The sequence below is a fragment of the Acomys russatus genome, chromosome 25 (genome assembly GCF_903995435.1).
Source record: "Acomys russatus chromosome 25, mAcoRus1.1, whole genome shotgun sequence".
Classification (NCBI taxonomy): domain Eukaryota; kingdom Metazoa; phylum Chordata; class Mammalia; order Rodentia; family Muridae; genus Acomys; species Acomys russatus.
The window spans coordinates 50,247,993-50,269,749 of NC_067161.1; the positions used below are offsets into that span (position 1 = coordinate 50,247,993).

At 54.5% G+C, this 21,757-nt stretch overlaps 3 protein-coding genes across 4 annotated transcripts in view; 2 read left to right on the top strand and 1 right to left on the bottom strand.

The window, feature by feature from the left end:
• Gps2 (G protein pathway suppressor 2) overlaps positions 1-21,757 on the top strand; it is a 177,628-nt gene that overhangs the window by 14,076 nt on the left and 141,795 nt on the right. The gene's annotated exons all lie outside the window — the stretch shown is intronic.
• Slc35g6 (solute carrier family 35 member G6) lies at positions 1,005-2,577 on the bottom strand. The gene is made up of 2 exons (XM_051167294.1): positions 2,431-2,577; positions 1,005-2,024 (listed from the first exon to the last, which is right to left on the bottom strand). Exons 1-2 carry the CDS (start codon positions 2,500-2,502, stop codon positions 1,005-1,007), a joined length of 1,092 nt encoding a protein of 363 aa, XP_051023251.1. The 5' UTR covers positions 2,503-2,577.
• Positions 6,021-20,492, top strand: Zbtb4 (zinc finger and BTB domain containing 4). 2 transcript variants are annotated; one of them, XM_051167451.1, is made up of 4 exons: positions 6,021-6,124; positions 14,577-14,644; positions 15,060-16,099; positions 16,708-20,492. In XM_051167451.1, the coding sequence occupies exons 3-4, from the start codon at positions 15,069-15,071 to the stop codon at positions 18,608-18,610; spliced, it is 2,934 nt and encodes a 977-aa protein (XP_051023408.1). In that variant the 5' UTR covers positions 6,021-6,124; positions 14,577-14,644; positions 15,060-15,068; the 3' UTR covers positions 18,611-20,492. The 2 variants fall into 2 exon arrangements, with proteins under 2 accessions (XP_051023408.1, XP_051023409.1); XM_051167452.1 differs by lacking the exon at positions 6,021-6,124 and adding an exon at positions 6,524-6,670.

The following is a 21,757-nucleotide window of genomic DNA, read 5'->3' on the forward strand; positions in this document are numbered from 1 at the left end:
CACAAGCAAACAAGATGACGATCCCAACCTATTGACCAGAGGCGGATATTCGTCGAGAGGCCTCCCGGCGTGACGGGGGCGCTTCCTGTCCTCTCATGGACGTCTTTACGGAGCCCTGGCCCCCGGATCCACAGCCTCAGCTGCTCCTGAGCTCGCAGGCCTATTCTGGAGATAGGATGGCTGCCGTTGCTACCCGGGAGCGGCAGATCACAGGGCCGCGACAATCCGAGAAAAGCAGATCGGCGGTGGGGAATTTGGGGGGGAGGAGGGGGCGGGGAAGGGTCAAGGAATGTGAACTTTTATGAAATCCTCCACTTTCCGGGCTATTTTCAGAAATAGTGTGGCGGCTGAGTGTTTCAAGGGAGTCTCCAATTAGAGCGTGTTTACTACACTCTCTCCAAAGCGGACGACACCAACTGCGCAGCTACAGTGATCCAAGTTTGATGTCAGTGTTACGTCACCACTCGGACAGGGAGCTTCACCACTGAGAAGAGAAAAACATCACCCAGGGGAAAAGGGACGCTCCCCTACGCCAGGGCTGCCTGTTTGCCTGACAACCTGTCGGCTTCATCCCCAGAGCTCTTCTCCTTCCCGCCTGGGGGGTTATTCGCCACGGCCCACTACCAGGCTTCCTCGGTGCCCTGGATCTGAGACTTCACTGCTTAATTATCCCCATGTCCCCTGTTCCCAGCCCAAACTCCATACCCCGATTTCCTGTACTTCAAGTCTTCCCTTTCCACCAAACAGCCCTCTCTCCACACCAGTTGTTTTTTTCTTTAATATTTTTATTTTTTGTGTGGGCGAGCATGCCACAGAGCACATGTAGAGAGGATGGTTTGTAGCAGTTGGTTTTCTCCGCCTACCATGTGAGACCAGGCTTGGCAGCACTAGCCTTTACCTGCTGAGCCATCTCCCAGGCCCTTCACTCCAGGCCTTTCCCAGGCGTTTGTTCCCCATGGTTTTTACTCCGGTCTCCTATCCCCGCCAGGCTCTCGAGTGTGGTTTCAGCCCTCCACCTGTCCTTCCTTCTCACAGCTGAGGTTCTGGGCAGTAATGATGGCAATGCTGCCCAAAACGACCCCTGCTCCCATGATGTCAGTCGGTGCCACGGTCTCGTAGAGCACGTAGTACTGTAGCATCAGGGCCACCACCACCTCCGAGTGCAAGACGGCACACACCAGGGCAGGATGCGCCTTAGTGACCGCATAGCTCACACAGACGAAGGAAACCAGTGCAAGGAGCCCCACTGCCACCACACAGCTCCAGCTCAGGGTGTCCTGGGGTACCACGGGGGTCTGCAGCACAAAGAGGCCGGGCACGGAGATCATTAGCCCCACCAGGCCAAATAGGAAGGCCACAGTTGGTAAGCAGGAAGGGAAGTGTAGAGAGCGGTAAACCTGGAGCCCCAGTGACAGCGCCAGACCTCCCAGGAAAGCCAGTATGTAGCCCAGGGCTGTGTAGAGGCCAGTAGTCCCCTCTTGCAGCGTCCCTAGTCCAGGCCCCACGATGATGATTAGTCCCAGGGTGCTGCCGAAGAGGCCGCACCAAGCATAGCCACTGAGACCCTGGCTCTCGAGGCAGAGGGCGAGGAGGGCAGAGCACACAGTGGAAGAGCCCTTGCGGACAGTGACGGCGTTGCCAGCCGGCACCACCTGAACCGCACTGTAGGCACAGCCAATGCTGAGAACATTGAGAACGGCATGAAGGAAGGCCCGAACCCGGACGTCGGGAGGCCCCAGCAGCGGGTCACCACGAAGCTTAAGTAAAAGGGCAATGGGGAGATGGAAGAGGCATCGGAAGATGAGCAGCTCCAACGAGGGCAGGTGAGAGGTCTGGTAAGCCATACGGGAGAACGGGCCCACGAAGCCAGCAGACAGGCCTCCACCCAGCAGGGCCACAAACAGGCCCTTGGTGGCATCGGAGGGCCTGCATCGATGGGGATGGCTCGAGGGGAGGCTGGCTGGAGTGGAGGGCGGCGATGGCTCGGTGAAGTCAGGCAGGTCGAAATAAGGACGCCTGGCATCCTGTAAGGGAGGAAAGAGCTCAGATACGAGGGCAGCCACAGCCTGGGCAGCTTGGGGTGGGGCGAGTGCCAGGCTGAGATCCTGCACCCTTCAGGATAAATAGAGGCACTCACAGGAGCTAGAAAGGGCCCGAGCACCGATGGGCCCTGAGCATCTTAAGTGGGAGGCAGCCGGTGAAAACTCCCGGAGAAGCATGTTTTCCTGAGTAGTTGTTAGAGGAAGGGGGGGTGGGTGTTACCATCACATGCCATGAATCCATATAATGTCACAGGCTCCAGGGCCTTCTGAGAACACTGTTGTGAATTTCATTTGTTGGTGTCTCCAGGACCACTGGGAAGTTTGGAGGAGGGCGGGGAAGGGGAGTAGCCAGACGCTGAGTGGCGTTGCTCTTCGCCCCAGTACTCACCATGTCATTTTGTTGGACCTCCTCCCCTCCTCCTGGGTCCAGTTGCCTGATCCCTTTCAGAGCTCCAGCCATTGTGACTGGAGTGGGGGTGAGGTTCCTCCCTGGAACCTTCCTGAGGGGGCCAGGGACTACTTTCTCATTAATTCCAATTCTGTTTTTGTTTTGTTTTTGTTCTTTGTTTATTTGGGGGATTGGTTTAGGGTTTTTGTTTGTTTGTTTGTTTTTGGTTTGGGGTGAGTTTTAAGAGTGAGAGGGGAAAGAGACAGGCTCTTTCTATAGGCCAGGGTACTCTGGAATTCACCGTGTTGCCCAGGATGACTATAGGTGTGTACCGCCATTCCAGGCTTGTTTTCTAGCTTGGTTGCTATGACTCCCAAATTCATTCTCATTTTCTCTCTCTCCCTTCCTCTTCCCTCCTCCTCCCCACCCCTCTACTCCACTTCTCCCCCCTCCTCCCTCCCACTCCCCCCCCAAACAGCTTCTCTCTTCCTCTAGCTCTGTAATAAAACTGATTTTTGTTTATTTCGTTTATGTTTCGCCTAATTTTACAAGGGTTGTACTTTTTCTTTTCGGTTTCTGTGTATCCGTGGGTTCATGTCCCTATAAATATAAAAGCCGGAGGGTAACATTAGGTATATTTCTTCAGGCTCTGTCCACTTTAAAAAAATTTTTTTTAAGCGCAGTCTTCATTGGCCAAAACTTGCTTAGTAGGTTGGGCTAGCTGGTCAGAGAACCCCGGGATCCACCTGCCTCCTTCCCTCCTACTCTGTGATTACAAGCGTGCAGCAAGCACCCTTACTTGGCTCTTCTTCCTTCCTTCTTTCCTTTCTTTCTTTCTGGGTGAATGTGGGTATGCCATGCATGTGAGCTGGGCACACGTGGGACACCGTGAGCAAGTGGAGGTCAGAGAATAAGTCATGTCAGTCCTCATCTTCCGCTGTGTCTGAGACTGAGTCTTTTGCTGCGTGCTTCTGCAAATGCCAGAGTCACTGGCCTGAGAGCTCCTGAGAATCCTCCCGATCTCTGCCTTCCATCTTGTCATTGTAGGAATGCTAGGATTACAAAAACTGGGACTACAAAAGTGAGGCTTTAGCCAGGTGTGGTAGTGCACGCCTTTAATCCCAGCACTCAGGAGGCAGAAGCAGGCAGCTCGCTGTGAGTTCAGGGCTAGCCTGGTCTACGAAGTGAGTCCAGGACAGCCAAGCCTACGCAGAGAAACCTTGTCTCGGAAACAAACAAACAAACCAAACCAAAACAAAAAGTCTAGCTTTATGTGGGCTTAAGTATATGAACTTGTAACCCAGCCCCTGCCGTTCTGGGGCTCAAACCCAGATCTTCATGCTTGTCCAACAGGCCTTTACCAAGTGAGCTGTCTGCCTCCCGAGCTCTTCACTTATTGCTTAGATTTATTTTATTTATTTATTTATTTATTTATTTATTTATTCTGCTTGCATGTACACCTGCACACCAGAAGAGGGCATCAGATCACCGTATAGATGGTTGTGAGCCACCATGTGGTTGCTGGGAATTGAACTCAGGACCTCTCGAAGAGTTGTCAGTGCCTTTAACCTCTGAGCCATCTCTCCAGCCCTGTTTGTTTGTTCTTATTCTTTAGTTTCATTTTGTGCACATAAGTGTGTTGCCGGCATGTGTGTCTTTGCATGTGCCTGATGCCCTCGGAGGTCATAAGACCCCTGAAATGAGTTACATGTTTGTACACCACCGTGTGGGTCCTGAAAGTTGAACCTGGAAAAGCTGCCTGTACTCTTAACCACTGAGCCATCTTTACAGCTTCAGCTTTGTTTTTTTGTTTTTTGTTTTTAATGAGTTTAGTGTGTGGACAGGTGGGTTGGCATACACCTTAAATCCCAACATTTGGGAGGCAGAACCAGATCCCTGTAAGTTCCGGGCCAACCTGATCTACATAGTGAGTTCCAGGTCAGCCAGAGCTACACTGTGAGACCCTGCCTCAAACAAACAAACAAACAAACAAAAAACAAAAAGAAGAGTGTTTGTGGTTATGTTCACGTGGGTGCATAAGCTGAGCCATTTCTCCAGCCCCAAATTTTATTTTGTTTGTTAATTATGTGTATATACATCTGTGTAAGGTTGTGTGTAAAAAATGCAGGTGCCTGCAGAAGCCAGAGACACCAGGTTCTCTCCTGGAGCCGGAGTGACAGGTGGCTGTGAGTGCCTGCACGTGCCCGTAGATGGTGGGAACCGAACTCTTGGCCTCTCAAAGAGCAGTTCTCTCTCTTGACCGCTGAGCAATTTCTCTAGCCCTCGGGGCTTTTGGGGTGTTTTGCTGTTGTTGTTGTTGGTGGTTTTGTTTGTTTTATACAATGCCTTTCCCTGGCTGGTGTCAAATTCCCTATGTACTGTGTGGATTCTGGCCTTGAAATCTTGGTCCTCAAGCTACTCTGGCCCAAAGTGCTTGGGGTTATAGGCACCATGCTTAGTTTCACTGATTGTGTGTGTGTGTGTGTGTGTTTCATTGCTGCTGCTGTTTAGGAGAAGGGTTGCTGTGTAACTTGTACAGCTCCGAGTGGCTTGGAAGGTGCTAGTGGCCAGCATGGCCTTGGGCTTGCCTGAGTCCGGGGATGGGAGGCTTGGCTACCATGCCCCACAGGGGGACTTTTGAATTTGCTCCTCTGTCTCCTGAAGTGTTTTTTTTTTCCGGGAGAGGGCTATTCTTTTTCTGGGGGCGGGGAGTGGGGAGCAGGACTTACTAAGCAGCCCTGTCTGACCTGGAACTTGCTGCTTAGACTAGATTGGCCTCCAAGTGGCAGAAATCCACCTGCCTCTGCCTCCCCAGCAACACCATGCCAGGCCAGGGAAGGAGTCTGAAGGGTTGTCCCATTGAGGTTTCAGGAATATGTTTTGTAGATATGCTGTGTTTCTCTCCGGCTCCCACCTGGTTTGCAGCTAGTGTCCTGCCAGGAGGCCGGCAGCAAGGCGTCTGCATTATATGCAAACACACAGAAGTGGCTATTTCTACTGGTGGAGACACAGTTCCAAGCTGGGTGTTTATCTGCATGCACTAGTGATCATCCGTGGCCGGCCCAGGCCTGTGGGCCTAGTGATGGCCCCTACACACTCCTGAAGGTGGGTGCCCCCAGGGTTCCACTGGGCCCAATTGTGAATCTGCCATGTTGTAAGTCTGCAGCCCCTGAGAACATGTGATGTGATGATGTGTGTGCGTGTTAAGCAAATGTGCACACGCAGCATGCTCTAGACGGTGTGCACTCCTGAGTGAAGGGTGGGCGTGGGGGTGAGTCTCTCCACAGCGAGCCAGTGGTCTAGGGCAGTGCAGCCCAGCCACCGCCCAGCAAACTGTCCACCCTGCGGGTGGCCCCGAGTCTTTCGTTTTCCTGTGTGGGATCCACCGTGCCTTGCCTATCAGACGCCAGAGCCCAGTGTCGGTGTCCGCTGCGCTGTGCTGGCTTCCTCTCGGCAGCAGCGGCGACGCTTGGGGGGGGGGGGGACTGTTTCCGGGGGTGGAGGTGGGGGGGAGGACCGGGGCGGGGGGGGAGCAGATGATGTCAGCGGCGGCGGCGGCTGCGGGGCTGGGCCGGGGCCGGGCGCTGGGGGGGGCCTGGGCCGGAGCCGGAGCTGGAAGAGGGCGAAACCCAAGCGGCCGGGGGCCGCCACGGTGATGAACCGGGCTCGGCGGACGCGGCGCCATCGCAGTCAGGTGGGCCCCGGGGCGAACCCGGCAAGGCTAGGACGGACGCCCCCTCTTTGCTGCCCGGCGCCGCGAGGGCAGGAGCCGCACCCGCGACCGCTCCCCTTCCAGGTTGATCTAGGGGCGCAGGGGTCGGGGGCTGGAATAGGCCCCGCCCCCGGGCGCGCACGGCGCTGGGGAGCAACTTAAGGGCGCCCTGGTATGGCGTCCAGCGAACCTTAGCTGGGGAACTCGGTCTCCTGGGGCCGTGAAGGGGGTCGCAGTCACTCCACCTACGAAGGGTTAAATTCTGCAGCCCAATACCCCCCTCCTTCTGTGGGGCAGGTTGGGGGTGGGGCGGGGCGGGTGTGATCCGGGGCAAGCGCTGCAAGCTGCTGGGAGGGCGATGGCGTAGGAGCTAGGCAGAGAGGGGGAGGGGTGGCCCTCTGAGCGCCCCAGAGTTGGGGTGTGCAGGGTGCGCAGTGCGAGCAAGGGCCCCGGAACCGCCGCGCTGTCGGGGCAGGGTTGTTGCCGTGAGTCTTGGAGATTGTACCTCCTGCGGTGCTGTGGGGCAAGGTAAACTGCCCCTCCTGGGCAGCACCAATTGCTAGCATAGCATCAAGGGGTCTAGTAGTGCCCTCTCTGGGTACATAGAGATAGAAAGCTAGGAGGGGTTCGCATAGGTACAGAATTTCAAGATATGGCTCTGTGGCTTTAGGTGACAGATAACTCAAGTATGGTGACTGGGCTTGTGTGTATAGTTTTTGCTAGCGTGTGTTTCCTTGCACGTATGTCTTGTGTTGCACATATGAATGTTTGTTTTCTGGAGGGGTGTGTGTGTGTGTGTGTGTGTGTGTGTGAGAGAGAGAGAGAGAGAGAGAGAGAGAGAGAGAGAGAGAGAGAGAGAGAGAGAGAGAGAGTGTGTGTCATGGTGGGCACCAGAATGCAGGGTATACGTACCCATATGAAGAGTGGAGTTGTGGACATTTGAATCAGAAGGTACCATGCCTGAGTTCCATTTCTGTAGTCCTGATGAGGTGTGGTCCAGTTGTGTAGGGGACAGAAGGGCGGATGGATTTGTGTGTCTGTGATGAGTGAGTTTCATGGGGGCTGCGTGTCTGGAACTCAGACCCACCGGTCATCAGGAGCGTGAGAACATGAAGCCTGGTGTGAGGCGAAGGGCCTTGGGCGGTATGTGCAGACTGTGTTTGTGGGATCACGGGCAGCCAAGCACAGGAAGGGTTGCGTGTTTGCAACATTCTCCACGGGATTCTTTTGTGACGTTGTTTGTGGGAGCCTGTCTGGGCTGCTGGGCTGGGAGGCAAGCTGGTCAGAAAACACTTGGGAGGAGGTGGCCTGACAAGGGCCTCAGATCTAGGAGGCCAGTGGAAAGCTTTGTGTGCGTGCGTGCCTGCCTTCTGTGTGACGGAGTGTAGCGCTGCCCAGGAGATGTAGGAAACTTGGGAGAGAAACATTAGGCAGAGCAAGAGCAGCAGACATGGGTGCTGGTGGGTGCCACAGCTCTTCTTTTGTAGGGTCTCTATGTTTGCCCCTCACCCAGCACGTCGGGGCCGTGGAGAGGAAAGTCCTGGCGCCTACAAGGGAAGTGAGCTTAGACAGAGTGGTTCCTTGGCCTTGTTTATGTAAAGGCCGGGTGTGACTCTTGTCACTAAGATGGAAAAAGGGATCATGAAGTCTTCAGTCTCCTCCTCCTGCTTTGCCCTCTCCCTTTCTCTGCCCCCCTTGCGGGCGTCTCTGACGCACACGAAGTCCTACTCCTGTGACAGTGGAAGGGCTTTGGACAGAAGTCTCTCACTAAGCAGATTCTTTGGAACAGGTTTCCCTCACCTTTGGGGCCTGGGCCCTCCGGTGCATGTGGGCAATACACATGTATGCTCACTCCATTTGTGTACAATGGCGTGCACTCCCTCTAGCCTGCGTGTGTACATGGGGGGTGTGCACTCCCTGTCGCCCGCATGTGTACATAGGGGAGTGGGAAGCCTTTATGGCCGTGTCCTCTGGAGTGGGCTGCCTATGAGGCCTGTAGGACAGGTGAGAGAGACAGGGGCCCTGCTGTGGAACTGCAGTGTTCTGCTGCCTCTACAACTTCTCTCACTGGAACATTCTCTGGGGGTCCTTTTCCACATCTGTAAGATGGGGCTAGTGACCTGCCCTACCGAACTCCCAACAGCATGCGGAAAGTGGAGCTGCCATACAGCAGCGAATTAGAGAGTGTGCCTGTGCCAGTCCTGCTGCTGCAGAGAACCCCCGGCCCCCCGTCTCACTAGTAACAGTAGTCATAAACAGTTGGCTTGCACTAACTGTGCAGGCGCTGTTCCCGGGCTTTTATGTACCGTCACTCATCCGTTCCTCACTCTGGCACGCTGACGACCTTACTTATCCAGGCCAAGCAGCTGAAACCCAGGGAAGTTAAGTCCTTTGCCCCAAGTCCCCTGGGTATGCGAGGCCGGCAGGCTCTGCGTTGCGTGTGGTGTTGTGCTGGCGTGTTCATGTAGAACACCAGATTTTTTGTGTTTTTTTTTTTTTTTTCTTTTCCCTGACAGGGTCACACACACTCTGTAGCCAAGACCTTCTTGCCTCAACTTCCTGGCTACTGGGATTATGGGTTTATCACACCTGACTCACCAAAACTAACCCCACCCCACACCCCACACCTCACACCCCCGGAGACGGGGTTTCTCTGTGTAGCCCTGGCTGTCCTGGACACTCTTTGTAGGCCAGTCTGGCCTCGAACTCACAGCAATCCACCTGCCTCTGCCTCCTGAGTGCTGGGATTAAAGGCCTGCGCCACCCTGCTGGGGGCTAAATTTTAACTTAAAAAAAAAAAAAAAGGGTTTATTTATGTGTATGAGGTTCCCCCCATATGTATGCCTGTGTGCCATGTTTGTGCCTGGGGCCTGAGGAGGTCAGAAGATGGTGTTGGATCCTCTCCGGCTGGACTTATGAATGGCTGTGAGCCTGTGACTTGTGGGTGCTGGAGAATGGAACCTGGGTCTTCTTCAAGAGCCATTGCTCCAGCCCTTCACCAATCTGTTTTTTGGTTTTTTGTTTTGTTTTTTAGAGACAGGGTTTCTCTGTGTAGCCTTGGCTGTCCTGGACTCCCTTTATAGACCAGGCTGGCCTGGAACTCACGGTAATCTGCCTGCCTCTGCCTCCCGAGTGCTGGGATTGAAGTTGTGCACCGCCACGCCCGGCCCCAATCTATTTTTTTAAAGACCAGTCCTCTTTTGAAGTGGTCTCAAGGGTGTGGGAGCCTGAGTGCTAGTGGCTTTGTCTTGTGGGTGCTGGCTGTGGGGCACTGACTCTTGGTTCATCAGACTATCCTTGTCCCATGGGTCATACAGGACAAGGGAGGAGATGCGGTTTAGTTCAGGCCCAGCCAAGGGGTGTGTGTGTGTGTGTGTGCACTTGAGTGTGGGGGTACAGGTGTCCACCGCACACGTGGGGGCCCGAGCAAGACATTGCTTTGCCTTCTGTTGCCTTCTGCCTCATTGGCTGGAGAAAGGATCTGACATTGACCCAGAATGGTGCCATTTTGCCTAGCACGAGCAGCCAGGGAGCCCTCAGCCTGTCTTTGCCCTGTCAGTGCTGGGGTGATGGGCACAGAGCCACGCCCCAGCTTTTTATGTGGGTGCTAGGGATTTGAACTCAAGCGCTATTGCTCGCAGAACTGTCTCCCGGCCCTGTTTTTCTTGAATTGCACTTATTTTGTGTGTGAGCCCATGCCACAGGGTACGTGGAGAGTTCAGAGGAGAGCTCGCAACAGTGGGTTCTCCACTTGTACCATGTAGATCCAGGGCCCAGGGCTCCAGGCTTGTGTGCTGTGGCAAGTGCCTTCGCCTTCTGTGTTATCTGGCCCACCCTAGCTTTTGTGTTTTGGGGGCAGAGTCTCATGATGTAGCCCAGGGTGGCCCTCAACTCCCTGCAGCCCTCCTGCCCCAGCCTTCTGAGTGCTGGGATTACAGGCACCAGCTACCGGGCCCAGATTCCAAAGACTATTTTCATCCCAGGAGTTGAACTGAACTGCAGTTGGTGCGGAGGACTCTCAGTGGGAGAGGGCAGGGTGGAAGAGATAAACCTAAGGCAAAGACAGAGCGTGTAGGCCATTGCCTGGACCCGAGTGAGTGTTAGCCAGGGCTTGGATTCCTTTGGCAGCCAGAGGGGCTTGAGAAGGCTGGCAAGCTTCAGCCAGACTTGGTGACTGCTGGATTTGGGAACAAGGGAAAGGGCGGAGTCAGATGTGACACAGTTAACACTTAGCACGTGAGGGTTTGTGTGGTGATTTATGTAACCAGCTGGCCTGCTATAGGCTCTTCAGGGCAGGATCCAGCAGGCTGTCAGAGAGAGAGACTAGGGATCTAGAGTCGTCCAAGCCTGCATTCAGATTCGGGCTCCATTGCTTACAACCTGTGTGACCTTTTGCTTACAACCTGTGTGACCTTGAGCAAGGTTTTTCTCTCTCTCTGTCTCAGTTTCCTTCTCTGTAAAACCCGAAGACTATGAATATTTTCTGTGGCCTGCTGTGGGTGGCTTTGCGGATATAATTAAACGAGACGATGTATATAAAACCTCTCGAAACTCACAGGCAAACTGGGAGGGTTCCCAAAGTCACGGTATGAGCGTTGTCCTCAGCTCCAAGGACGGCTTCTTTCTTGAAAGTAGAGACTCCAGGAAGAATAGCTTTGTTTATTCTAGAAAAGTCTCATTGTATGGCCCAAACTAATTTCAAATTCATGACCTTCTGGACACACCCTCTAGAGTACCAGTGTCAAAGACAACGTGCCACTAACATCATTTATTTGTATATTTATTTTGTTTATCGAGACAGTGTCTCTCTGTGTTAGCCTTGGCTGTCCTGGACTCACTTTGTAGACCAGGCTGGCCTCAAACTCACAGAGATCCACCTGCCTCTGCCTCCCGAGTGCTGGGACTACAGGCGTGCACTACTGTACCCTGCTACCAATTCTTTTATTCACCAGAATCCTGCTATTCTTGCATCTCCCTTCATTCTTCTGGGCTGAAACCCAGTGCCATGCTAGGCAGGTGTCCTATCGCTGTGCTGTAACTTCAGCCTCTAAAATTTTTAACCTGTCCTTGTGCACCACACCCTATTCCAGGAACAGGGTACCTGAGCAACCGTACAGCCAAAAAGTCCCTGTCCCCCCCCCCCCCCAAGCCCACATTCTAGAGATGGATGAGCAGTGTTTTACTAGGGCTGTGTGAGGGCAAATGCAATAGGATGGGGGGATAGGACGTCTTGGAAAGTGGGAAGCAAGGAGGAGGTAGAACCACGGGGTGTGTATGAGGCTTTCTGGAGGACAGAACATTCCAGATGGGAAGATTGGCAAGAGCAGGAGCATTCAGATCATCGCTCAGTGGTGCCTCTGAGGCCATTCAGGCAGTCAAGAGAAGAGAAGAGAAGAGGGCTGGGAATGGAGCTCAGGGCTAGAGTGCCGACTTAGCGTGCTTGATGAGGTCCTGGGTTCAATCCCCAGTGGCACCCGCACACTTGCAGAAAAACAGCAAGGAAGAACAAACAAATAAGAACTTTATAACCATCACACTCATCCTTTCAAAATTATAGTTACTTATTTCTCTACCTGATGTGTATAGATGTTTTGCCTGCATGCATGTCTATGCACCACATGCCAGCCTGCTCCCAGGGGAGGTTAGAACACGGTATGAGATTCCCCAGGGATGGAGGTTCCTAAGACAGTTGTGAGCTGCCATTCGGGTGCTGGAAATTGAACGTGGATCCTCTGAAAGAGCAGGCAGTAGCTGTCGTGGTGGCGCACGCCTTTAATCCCAGCACTCGGGAGGCAGGTGAATCGCTGTGAGTTCGAGGCCAGCGAGGTCTACAAATCGAGTCCAGGACAGTCAAGGCTACACAGAGAAACCCTTTCTGGAAACCCCGGCCCCTCCCCCCACCCCAAAAAGAGTAGCCAGTGCTCTTAACTGCTGAGCCATCTCTCCACCAAATTTATTTTGAAGCCCAAATTCAGCCCCCCCTTCCCCCCCCTTTCATCGCTTTCCTTACAGTTTCCAGGGCTAAGTTCCAAGGGTAGATGCAGCCATAGACACGGGCACCCATGAGGAGCTGGTTCTAGAATGCTCCGTGGGTAGGAGAACCCCTGGGCGCTCACGTTGCTTATATAAAACATAACATTTTATACTGGTACAAATACAGTAGTAAGTCATGTCTGGGGATGTATTTCTATAATCCCAGCACTGGGGATGGAGCTGGGGGCAGTAGGATAAAGAAGGAGTTCAAGGGGCTGGGGAGATGGCTCAGCGGTTAAGAGCACTGTCTGCTCTTCCAAAAGACCCGGGTTCAGTTCCCAGCAACCACAGCTCATAACTGTCATTCCAGTTCCAATGCCTCTGACACCCTCACACCAATGCACATAAGATAAAATTAAATAAATTGTTTTTAAAAAATTAAAAAAGGAGTTCAAAACCATCCTTTATCAGCCAAGGTCTGGGATACATGAGACCCTGTCTCAAAATAAACAAAGAAGATGGCATAGTATTTGCATCTAAATATATCCTCCCATCTACTTTGTTGTCTCTACTTAAGATGCTTAATACCATGTACCTTGCATATAAACTGTTCTGCGGGAGCTAGGCTCTGCTGGCCTGATACTTGCCATGTGGAACAGGCTGGCATTGAACTTGCAGCTATCCTCCTGCCTCTCCTGCTCAGTGCTGGGATTACAAGCACCACTCCAGCCACACCTGTTGAGATGGTTGTGCCTTTGTGTTGTGTGGAGAATACTGGCCAGGGAGAGTAAAAGTCCGCATGCTCAGTGTGGTGGCAGGGTTGTGGAATATTGCTCGCCTCTGGTTGCCTGAGGCTACCAGCTTTTAGCCCCCTTTATCTTTACAGCCACCCTGCACAGTGGGAGCTGTTTGTCATCGTCAGCATACAGACAAGAGAACAGAGATGAAAGTTAAGTAACTTTGCCAGGTTCATGTAGATAGTGTCTTCATCTCCTATGAGCCCTTTGGGGACACTGGCCTAAGGTCGGACACTAGCTGCAAAGCCAGGGACAGGTCACCATACCAGTGCATTACCTTGACCTGAAGATGAGTTTGCAGTGTGAACTCACAGTGGTCCTTTTGAGGGTTAAAATGAGATGGCGTGCATAACAGATTTTGCTATGCTTTGCCTATAAACAAATGGCAGCTCCAAAGCTTATAGCAATTGATGATGATCCTGGGTGACCACTAAGGGCCAAGCAAGCTTTGGGTCGGAGCAGTTCTAAGGAGCACCAACAGGCCTTGTGCTAAACCCCAGCAGTCCACACACAGGTGCATATCTGCAGGCACCCGTCTGGTAACACATGTTGCAAGGTGGACAGTCCTGGCCGCAGTGGTCAGCGGGGCTGACCCTGGCCTAGCTATTAACCATTTAGATAGCCTTGAGTAAGCTACCGAGCACACCTGAGTTTCTATTACTGGAAAGTGGACAAGCCCATGTTAAGTTAACCACATTCCTTCTGCCCTGGAGAGGTATCAGAGCCATGCCTTGGGGCATCATGAGGTGCTGTGTAGCCTTTAGGTAATATAGGTAATCAATCAGTGAGAAGGGAAAATGTATGGGGGTGTATTAGATGAGGGGCCTCTGCTGTAGAACAGTGTGTGTGTGACCTGTGGTGCGTGGAGGGGACAGGACTTCCTGGGCAGTCTCTGCGTGACTCTGGAACCGTAGAGTCTGCAGTGCCCAGCACAGCTGTGAAGTGCCCTCACAGCTCACTCGCCTGTGGGCTGCCTACTGTTACATTTGGCCGAACCTCTCAGGGAGAGGTGGGGTGGGTAACATGTGCCCCCTCCCTCACTCTTGGTCACCTTCCCGGTGTCCTCTAGAGCAAGCAGGTCCATATGCGCGTCAGTGGTCACTTGATACCTGGGCTAGAAAAACCCCCTTGCTAAGATTTCTGGGCCTGTGGCTTGTGTGAGGAGGCACTCTCCTAATGCAAAGCTCCAATCAGGTTAGCCCAGGTTAGCCCAGTGGAGGTGGGGTGGGGCGTTGGGGAGAGGAGAAGCTCTGTTTTGATATGCAAATAGGGCCACTGTGATAAAAGAAACAACATGCAAATCTTTTGATTTCTCTGAGTCCCAAGATAGGGCCCAAGGGGCTAGAGAGTGATCTGTGAGGCTGTCCTGAACCTGTGAGACTGAACTGTGGCGCAGTGCTATTTGGAGGTGAACCCGGGCTATGCAAATCTTCTTGCCACCGCAGTTCTCAGTGGGCAGAGCAAGCCCAGTAATCTATGCAGCCTCCGTGGTCTGATAGGATTTGGCCGAGTAGCCTGACAGGCTCCTGGTAGGGATCAGGGTTTGCGGAGCTGCGGAGCAGCCAGAGTGGCTTTGACTGATGCCCACGGCCCAGATCCTCTCCTCGAGAGGACTCCCTCCTGCCTTTCTCTTTGTTTCTGACACAATTTCTGTTTCCCTGCAGAAGGAAAGGGCCGGGCAGAAGGAACTTGCTGAGCCGCTACTCTGCTCCATGTTGGCTTACGTTCTCAGGTGAGAGGGTGCTGGGAGACCACAGCTAGGAGAAAGTAGACCCAAGGTAGGAGAGGCCAGCAAAGGCAGCCATTTTGTCCAGCACTGAAAAAGGGTTGTGTGTGGAGAGCGGCTTCCTTCTACTGCTTACTGTGAATCTGGAGGTCACGACCACTTGACCTTCACTATGACCTGAGGTATCCCTGGCCCCTGCTGGCCCGGATGTTAGATATACTGATCTTGGACGCCGGTTCGATTCTGGGTGGCCTAGGGTTAGTCAGCCCATGACTTCTGTGTCCCGAATTGCTCAGCTCCCCACCAGGTCCTGACCAGCAGCCTCTGTTATCCTCTGCTCATCTCCCTGGTCGCAAAGGCTCCTGCCCTCTTATGCCCAGCCTCTGAGACTGTCCCTGGCCTCTTTTTTCCCCATGTCTAGGCCGGCACCATGCCACCCCCTGCAGAGGTGACAGACCCAACCCATGCCCCAGCTGTCCTTCGCCAGCTCAACGAGCAGCGGCTCCGCGGCCTCTTCTGTGACGTCACCCTCATAGCTGGAGACACCAAGTTCCCTGCTCACCGCAGCGTCCTGGCTGCCTCTAGCCCGTTCTTCAGAGAGGCCCTACTAGCTTCAGCCCCCCTGCCCCTCCCACCGGCCACCAGTGGCTCAGCTCCCAGCCCCGCAACCACCACAGCTGCCTCTTCCTCCTCCTCCTCCTCCTCCCCGCCTCCGACCTCTCCACACTCTTCATCCCCTCCCCGGGTCCTAGAGCTTCCCGGGGTCCCAGCAGCGGCCTTCTCAGATGTCCTCAACTTCATCTATAGTGCCCGGCTTGCACTGCCTGGGGGTGGGGATGGGGCAGCTGTGGCCGAGATTGGAGCCTTGGGGCGGCGGCTGGGAATCCCCCGCCTACAGGGCCTGGGGGAAGGAGGCGATACCTGGGTACCGCCTGCCCCAGCTCCCGTGGCCACCTCACAGCCTGGTGAGGGCAGTTTGGGCCCAGGGCCTAGGCAAGATGGAGAGTGGGAAGATGACAAAGCCGAGGCCCTGGGTCCTGATTCCCAGCCCTCCTTGCCGCGGCGGCCCTTTCCCTGCCCTCGATGTGGAAAAAGCTTCATACACCCGAAGCGGCTGCAGACCCACGAGGCCCAGTGTCGGCGGGGGTCCAGCACTCGGGGGTCCGTAGGGCTTGGAGCTGGGGGCTCTGGCCCTGGGGGTCCTGCAGGAGTGGATGCCTCGGCCCTGCCACAACCAGTGGGCTTCAGAGACGGCCCTGAGCACTTGGTGAAGGTGGTGGGCGGCCACGTGCTCTACGTGTGCGCGGCCTGTGAGCGATCGTACGTGACCCTGTCCAGCCTGAAGCGGCACAGCAACGTGCACTCGTGGCGCCGGAAATACCCCTGCCGCTACTGTGAGAAGGTGTTTGCGCTGGCTGAGTATCGAACCAAGCACGAAGTGTGGCACACCGGGGAGCGCAGGTGAGCGACCTGCGGTTAGAGGGAGGGGTGGGCAGAGGGGTCGGGAAAGCTCTCTGACCACACTGGGATGTGTTCTTGGCCTGGTCCCTGCTCACTGCCTGCAGGACTTGACTTGCCTCCTTTCAGCCCCAGTACCTCCTTTACCTGATCCCAGCATCTTGCCTGCGCATCCAGGCTTGGTGCTGTGGGAAAAGCTAGGAAGGAAAGAGAAATTGGCCCTCACAGGAGAGGACTATGGGAATATAGGCCTGCCTGCTGGGACTTAGAGCAGCAGGCAGGACAGCACCTGGTATTTCCTTAGCGTGTCCTTTCTGTTTCGTTTGTACCACAAGAGGCATTTTGAGGGCTAATACACGTGACCGTCGCCACTTCACCACAGAACAGCTGAGGTGGAGAGGCGAAGCCAGCGGGTGTCAGGGTGCTGAGCTTGGCCTAGTCCGGCTCCAGAGGCTGGCAGGGTGCAGCGAGGGAGGGAGGATGAACAAGCTGCTGGGCGAGTTTTGTAGGTCTGAGGGCTGCAGAGGACAGGGCAGGAGGAGGCTCTGCCTTCAGGTCCTTTTAACTCAAGCGGCTCTGTTCCTGCCCCATTCCCTGTTATCCGGGCGCAGGTACCAGTGCATCTTCTGCTGGGAAACCTTTGTCACCTATTATAACCTGAAGACCCACCAGCGAGCCTTCCATGGAATCAGCCCTGGCCTCCTCGCCAGTGAGAAGACCCCCAATGGAGGCTACAAGCCCAAGCTTAACACCCTCAAGCTGTACCGCCTGCTCCCTATGCGAGCAGCCAAGCGGCCCTACAAGACCTACAGTCAGGGAGGCCCTGAGGGCCCTCTTTCTCCAAGCCTCCACATACCGGCCCCAGCCGCAATGCCAGCCAGCCCGCCACCCCTACCCCCACCTGCCCCAGAGCCTGGCCCTCCCCCCTCTGTCATCACCTTTGCGCACCCAGCTCCCTCTGTCATTGTCCATGGGAGCAGTAGCAGTGGCGGGGGCGGGGGTGGACCAGCCAGCACAGGAGGGTCCCAAGCTGCCTCCGTCATCACTTATACAACTCCCCCAAGGCCCCCCAAGAAACGCGAGTACCCACCTCCACCCCCTGAGCCTGCAGCAATACCCACCAGCCCAGCCTCTGCCGCTGCCATCAACCCAGCCACAGCCACAGAGGAGGCCAAGGGCCGGATCCTGCGGGCTGGCAGGACTCTGACTTACACAGCCAAGCCCGTGGGTGGGGTGCGTGGGAGTGGGGTTTCCCCCACAGGCACAGGCCGGGGCTCCTCCCAGCTTCAGGCCCCGCCTCCGCTGTGTCAGATCACTGTGCGAATTGGGGAGGAGGCCATAGTCAAGAGGCGCATCTCAGAAACTGACTTGCGCCCAGGAGAGCTAAGTGGAGAAGTAGAGGAGAGCGAGGAGGAGGAAGAGGAGGAGGACCAGGAGGAATCGAAGGCTGGAGGGGAAGACCAGCTCTGGAGGCCCTACTATTCATACAAGCCTAAGCGCAAGGCTGGAGCCACTACCAGTGGTGTGAGCGGGGTCAGCGGACTGCCCCGAGGACGAAGACCACCGCGCTGGAGGCAGAAGCTGGAACGAAGGGGCTGGGAGGAGACCCCAGCAGCGGAGGGCCCAGGAGGACGAGGACGTGGCGAACGTAGACACCGTTGTGGGGACTGTGCCCAGACCTTTGCCACCCTGAGGAAGCTGAGAAAGCACCAGGAGGCCCATAGTGGGGGCTCTCACAACTCCAGGACCGGAAGGAGGTCTTCCACCCGCTTCACCTGCCCCCACTGTGCCAAGGTGTGCAAGACAGCGGCTGCCCTGAACCGCCACGGGCAGAGGCATGCTGTGGAGCGGCCCGGGGGCACTCCCACACCCGTCATCGCATATTCCAAAGGCAGCATTGGCACCAGGCCCAGTGACGTCAAGGAGGAGGCCCCCCAAGAGATGCAAGTGTCCTCATCGAGTGGGGAGGCAGGAGGCGGCAGCGCCGCTGCTTCAGCGTCTGAGACTGCCTCACTCCAGGACCCCGTCATCTCGGGGGGCGAGGAGCCCCCAGTAGCAGGTGCGGGCAGCTATGTATACCCACCTGTGCAGGAATTTCCCTTGGCCCTGATAGGAGGCAGCCGGGAGCCCGGTGGTGGCAGAGGAAAAGCTGGGAATGGGGGGCCAGTGGGAGCTTCCGAGGGAGACCAGATGGAGGGCATGGGGGCTGCCAAAGTCACCTTCTACCCTGAACCCTACCCACTAGTCTATGGCCCCCAGCTCCTTGCAGCCTACCCTTACAACTTCAGCAACTTAGCTGCTCTCCCAGTTGCTCTCAACATGGTCCTACCTGATGAGAAGGGCGGCGGGGCCCTCCCCTTCCTACCAGGGGTCTTTGGCTACGCAGTGAACCCTCAAGCAGCACCCCCAGCTCCACCGACCCCACCTCCCCCAACTCTTCCTCTGCAAGTTCCCACTAAGGGAGTAGGGGAAACGACAGGGGTTGAGAGAACCCAAAAGGGAGATGTGGGGTGAGCACTAAGTCCAGATTCCCCCTTTCACCAGATGCCACCCTCCCCGAGTCCCCCACATAGGAGCTGCCTGGCCTCCCTGCCCCCCTTGGGAGCCCCATCACACTCTTGTGCAGGGATTTGGGGGCCCCTGGAGCTCAGGAGTCAGGCTGCTTTATGTGACTGTAGTCCCCCTCCCCCAGAAGGGACTCTTGGTAGGTCCCCTCTCAATCTTCTCCAGGGACCGGCCCCAGTGAGGGGAAGAGCCAGTTCCCATCCTTTCCCCAACCCTCGGGGGCAACTGAGCAATACACCCATCTGAATCTCTACCACAGCCCCCACCAGCTCTGAATGTCTAACCTGCTCCCCTGACCTGTAAGCCCAGGGGGAGAAACCATCTCTCTCACCTAACGATGGCTGCCCTCGCTCTGATGCTTTGTCTAAGCCCTTCCCCCAGACGCTTCCCAGCACATTCCACCCTCTGCGGCCCAGGGCCTGGACCAGACCATTGTGATACCCGACCCACCAGCCTGGAAGCATGGCTTTGGATTCCGTTCTTCCCAAGGGTGGGTCTCTCTGTGCTTCCCTTGGCTTCCATGCCTTCCGGGTCTTCCATTCTCCTTCCTGCGCTCCTAGGCTTTGGAGATGGCCCAACCCACTCCAGGTCAAAAAAGGAGGTAGGAGGTGTCCTGTAGCTGAGCACTTTTCCAGTACAGGGCAGGGAAATCTTGGGCCCCACCTTTACCCTCAAGTCCAGCGACTCCAGATTCTTCCAAGACCACAGAGGTGAATAGATCACACCCTTTCTGGCCTTTATACGTGGCTTCTTCGGGGCTAAACCAAATCTGAGCACCAGGTGTGAAGCTCTCCATCCAGAGAGAGGACCCGCTTCCTCCCTGCCTCTCGTGATGGTTCCTCCTAGATTAGACCAAATAGCCAGAGAAGTGATGGGGGTTCGATGTGTGGGTGAGCCCCAAGATTTGCACAGAACCTTCCATCCTTACCTTTTACCCCCCTCCCCTAGTGTCACTGTCCTCACCAGTCACCCCAGATGGTTTTGAGGGAACCATCCTCCTCTTCTGGTGGGCTTTGGGGTATCCCCACCAACTTTGCCTCGAATATAGCACCTTCTACCCCATCTTCGACTCAGTTCCCCACACCCAAAGATCCCAGCCTAGGGATGGGGTGCAGGGGCTTTAAATAACCCCTGATCCCTAATTTGCACTAGTTTACCCAGGTCAGGGGTCCTTTGTCTCCTTCCAATGGGGAAAATGAGGAAATGTTTGTTCCTAATTCTCTTTGAAAATGGGGCCTCCCTGATGTGTGATTCCATGGGATGTTTTCCATACTATACTCCCCTCCCCCACAAAAACCAGCTCACAGGAGAGAGCCAGTTTGGGGGAGCAAGTCTGATGTGGGAATTAGAGGAGTATGACTTTTAAAAGGAGAAAGACTGTTTTAATGGAAATGACAGCCTTTCTCTCAGCTACTGTTTTCTGGGGCCAAGATGGCTGCCCTCTGACCTACTGTGGAGGGGGCAAGACCATGGCTTTTGGAGGGAGGTATGTTTGGGAAGGCCAGGAGCATCTTCCTGCCCCTCCTAACCTCCCAGTGCACAGGAAGGGGGAGGGCATTGACAGGCTTCCTGAATGTTAACCACAGAGGGGTTACTCCATTCCTCCTCTGTCTCTTTGCACTTTCCTTGGTCTTGGCCACAGCCTGAGTGAAGAATTTCCTACTGAATGTACCAAGTTCCGGTTTTTAAGGGGGGAAAAGTTTCAAACAGGGAAAAATGAAAAAAAGAAAAAAAAAGAAAAAAAAGTCACTAAAAATTCCCATAAATCTTGTTTCTGGCACTTTAGAAAAACTGCAAAAAATACATAATAAAGAATACATATATATATATATCTACACACAAATTATATATAAATATATCTATATATACAGCGGAACCACAAGAGAGACCGAGGAGGGCCTGAAGCCAGGGGGCAGATATGACAACCCCCCTACACCCTGCACTCTGAGGAAATCAGGACAGTAGAGGGGTGAAAATGAACTGGGGAATTTTTATCTCAGAATAGATCAAAATTCCAAAACCATGGACCTTTTGAAAGAATTGAGATAAGTTGTTTTGTTTTGTTTTGAATATGGGTGAGAAGAACATAGCTTCCAGAATTTGGCAACAAAGCTGTGGCAAAGGCAGAAACTTAAAAATATATATTTGAGCTGGAAGGTTTCAATTTTGTGAGTTTCAGGTGTTGGAAATTTGGGGCCTTGCAGTTTTGTCATCTGGAGATGATCAAGTCTTGACAGTTTGTGCCCTCTTTCCCCGTGTTCCCTGGGAAGAAGGGATAGGGTGGGAAGAGGCCACGGTTCAGTGCCACAGCGCGCAAGATTTAGACTTTTACAGCCTCTAGCTCTTTATGTAGTGAGGACCCAGATTTAGAGAAACTGACCAATATTTATCTCCAGATTTGTGTGTGTTCCCAATTCTCTAGGCCAATAAACCAACAAGACAACTGAACTCTGCTCACAGTGGGGTGCCAGGTGCCGTTATTTGTGTGGCTGGTGGGCAGGGGCAGGCATTTGTTTTCCTGGCTCTGCAGGGCCCCAGAGGCCTATAGCCTGGTCGCCTTCCCAGGGCCATGTCTGGCGACAGAGTTGCTCTGAGGCTCCTTGACTCTGGACACTTCACTGTAATTATATGGCCACTAGGCTCTGGCTCTCTTTTACCTGACCTGCAGGTGGAGACATCAGCTCAGGAACTGGGGATGTAGCTCAGTCCGCAGCGGGCCCCTCCCTGAGTTTGTTTCTCGGCCCAACATGGTGGCACACACCTCTAACACAAGGTGAAGTCAAGAAGATCAGAAGTTCAGGGCCATCCTCAGATACACATAGTTCCAGGCTAGCCTGGGCTTCATGAGGCCCCTTTCTCAAAAAAAACAAAAAAACACAGTGCCTCGCCCGCCCTACACCCGTTTGGACACATCCTCAATGAATGCAAGTGCTAGGCTCAAGATTTCTGTGTCCTAGAATAACCTTTGCCTTAAACCAGATCCAACTCTTTTTCTAGTTTGAAGGTACCACTGGGGCAAAGACCGTACCAGGGCCGGGAGAGTTCTTCCACTCCTGTTCCCTCACTGGCTTCCTCTTGCCTGCTGGGTATCCTCCC

Coding starts and splice junctions, on each gene's coding strand:
- Zbtb4 (XM_051167451.1), top strand. CDS start 15,069: ATGCCACCCCCTGCAGAGGTGACAGACCCAACCCATGCCCCAGCTGTC. Junction 16,100..16,707: donor TGGCACACCGGGGAGCGCAG/GTGAGCGACCTG, acceptor ATCCGGGCGCAG/GTACCAGTGCATCTTCTGCT.
- Slc35g6 (XM_051167294.1), bottom strand. CDS start 2,502: ATGGCTGGAGCTCTGAAAGGGATCAGGCAACTGGACCCAGGAGGAGGG. Junction 2,025..2,430: donor AGGTCCAACAAAATGACATG/GTGAGTACTGGG, acceptor CCTCCCTTACAG/GATGCCAGGCGTCCTTATTT.